The following is a 2,160-nucleotide window of genomic DNA, read 5'->3' as shown; positions in this document are numbered from 1 at the left end:
TTGGTTTCCTGATCCCTGATTTCCTGTTTCTCGTCTTTGATTCTGCCGAGTCTCTGATAGCCTGTTTGTGCCTCGCTCGACCTATCGCCTGTTTCACTGTTCTACGATTTTGCCTGCCGTTCTGGGTTGTTTACCGTCTTCACTTGTATTAATAAACACACCTTCTGCACTGTATGTCCGTCTCCCAACCATCTCTGACAGAATACTTCACACTCCCTGATAAAGAGAAGCACATTCACCTGTTCATACGCCACGTTCAGGAACAAACTCATGTTAATGGCGCTGAAACCGCCGCCGTCAAATGGTGCGGTTGGAGTCTTGGACTCGGACTCGACTTGGACTCAAATTTTTTTGAACACTGGGAATTTGAGACTCGACTACAACACTGATCTTAGCTAGTTAATATGCTTGGTAATCGGCTGATACGCTTTCTCTGTACGCTGGTTGGCCAATTAGCATTCGAGGTATTAAGTGAGCAGTTATTGCTCTTGTTTAGTTAGTAAACCATCTAGTTTCCATGCTAGCTGATCAAACCAGGATGACTTTTTTCACATAGCTTAAAGCTTATCACATTAGCAAATGAGCTAGTTGACATGCTAGCTGATTAGCAAGGCAATAAGAATTCATTTGAACCGATCTTAAAGCTTAGCACGTTAGTAACCTAGCTAGTTACCAAGCTAGCTGTTGCCTTGAGCTAGTTAGCAAATTGACATGACTCTAAATAATTGAAATCTTAGCAGCGCTCTGGCTACCTATCAAGTCTTAATGAGTGTTGAAACCGAGTGTGCAAATTTCCAATTTTGTCAACAAGAATGAATGACAGAATAATCCTCATAATCATAACAGTTCAGTTTTAATCAACTCATCACTCTTTTCTTCTCAGGATGTGATCTGCGGGACTCTGATATCCGCCCTCATTCTGGGTGTGTCCTACCCTTACTGGGACAGTTTGGACTTCTTCCAGCTCAACAGCCCGCTGTCCCCTGCCATCACAGTGGTCCTACCCCTCATCCTGTGCTACAAATACCCCAAGCTGGACCACTACAGTATGACGAGGGGGGACACCACTATAATTTTGGGCGTTGGTGCCGGCTGTTCCGTCGGCTACTGGCTCAATCAGCAGCTCGGTGTGACTTTTGAGCCCTCTGGGCCTTTTCCAGTGACCCTGCCTCCCATGACCATGGCGATCCTTACCACTGGAGTCGCGCGGTTCTGTGTGGGGCTTTCGATTCTGGTGATGACCCGGCAGGTGACAAAGTGGATCGCACTCAGGCTGCTGTGCTTATACTATGGCATAGCGGTTAATAACATTAGCGCTCACAGTAGGACAGAAATCGAAGTGCCGTTGAAATTTAGCACGTATTCGGCGATTGGGTTGGTCAACAGCGTAGTGGTGTGTCGGATTTTCATGCTGCTGGGGCTGCTGTGACGGTAATGTTATCACGATATGGCAGCATTGAAACAAGACACAGGCGGCGTCCCAAATGCTCGTGTGTGGTTTAAAAAAAAAAAAAAGAAAAAAGAAAAAAAAAGCACAACTTCTCCTCAGCTATCAAATTAGCAGTATGCAAGATGCTATATAAATCACCCCACCCTACTAAAGCCTGATCAAGGGACACGGGGACATTTAACAGGGACATATCCTCTGGCTACATTACAGACCTAGCCCATTTTAAATTTCAAGGTTAGAACTGGTGTATCACAGTGTGTTATGGGTTACATACACATTCTCTTGGTGTCTCTAAAATAAAAGTTCTATGCTCTTGCGCTTGGCATGGAGCCCTATGAAGGCCAACATTCTCAAAAGAACACGATCTAGGCTTGGATTCTGGCATCTCTATCAGACATGCACTGTGTTTCAAATATAGCACACTAATATTGGGAACAAAATGGTTGAATCGAAGATCATTTCGTCACATGACCACAATCACACGTGCCTCGCCAACATCAGTCCGCTGTCAAATCACAGGACACATACGTGTTTACAGTTAGTGTTAAATTCTCAGTTTAATGCAATCAGAAATGTTATTTATTTCATCCTGAAGATGATTAGACTTTTTTTTACACAAGTTTATACTCTGAGTTTTGTCTATTAAAGCATCCGTTTATGACTGTGTTAGCAAGCTGCTAATGAGAATGAATAAACGAGGAAGTAAAGAA

At 43.8% G+C, this 2,160-nt stretch overlaps 1 protein-coding gene across 1 annotated transcript in view; it reads left to right on the top strand.

The window, feature by feature from the left end:
* sgpp2 (sphingosine-1-phosphate phosphatase 2) overlaps positions 1-2,160 on the top strand; it is an 18,508-nt gene extending 16,348 nt beyond the window's left edge. Inside the window, exon 5 of the mRNA XM_060943353.1 lies at positions 884-2,160. Within this exon, the coding sequence (XP_060799336.1) occupies positions 884-1,429 (546 nt within the window). The 3' untranslated portion in view covers positions 1,430-2,160. The remainder of the gene's footprint in view (positions 1-883) is intronic.

Source organism: Neoarius graeffei, chromosome 16 (genome assembly GCF_027579695.1).
Source record: "Neoarius graeffei isolate fNeoGra1 chromosome 16, fNeoGra1.pri, whole genome shotgun sequence".
Taxonomy (NCBI): domain Eukaryota; kingdom Metazoa; phylum Chordata; class Actinopteri; order Siluriformes; family Ariidae; genus Neoarius; species Neoarius graeffei.
The sequence above is the reverse complement of the archived record's forward strand: the minus strand, read 5'-3'. Positions and strand labels throughout refer to the sequence as shown.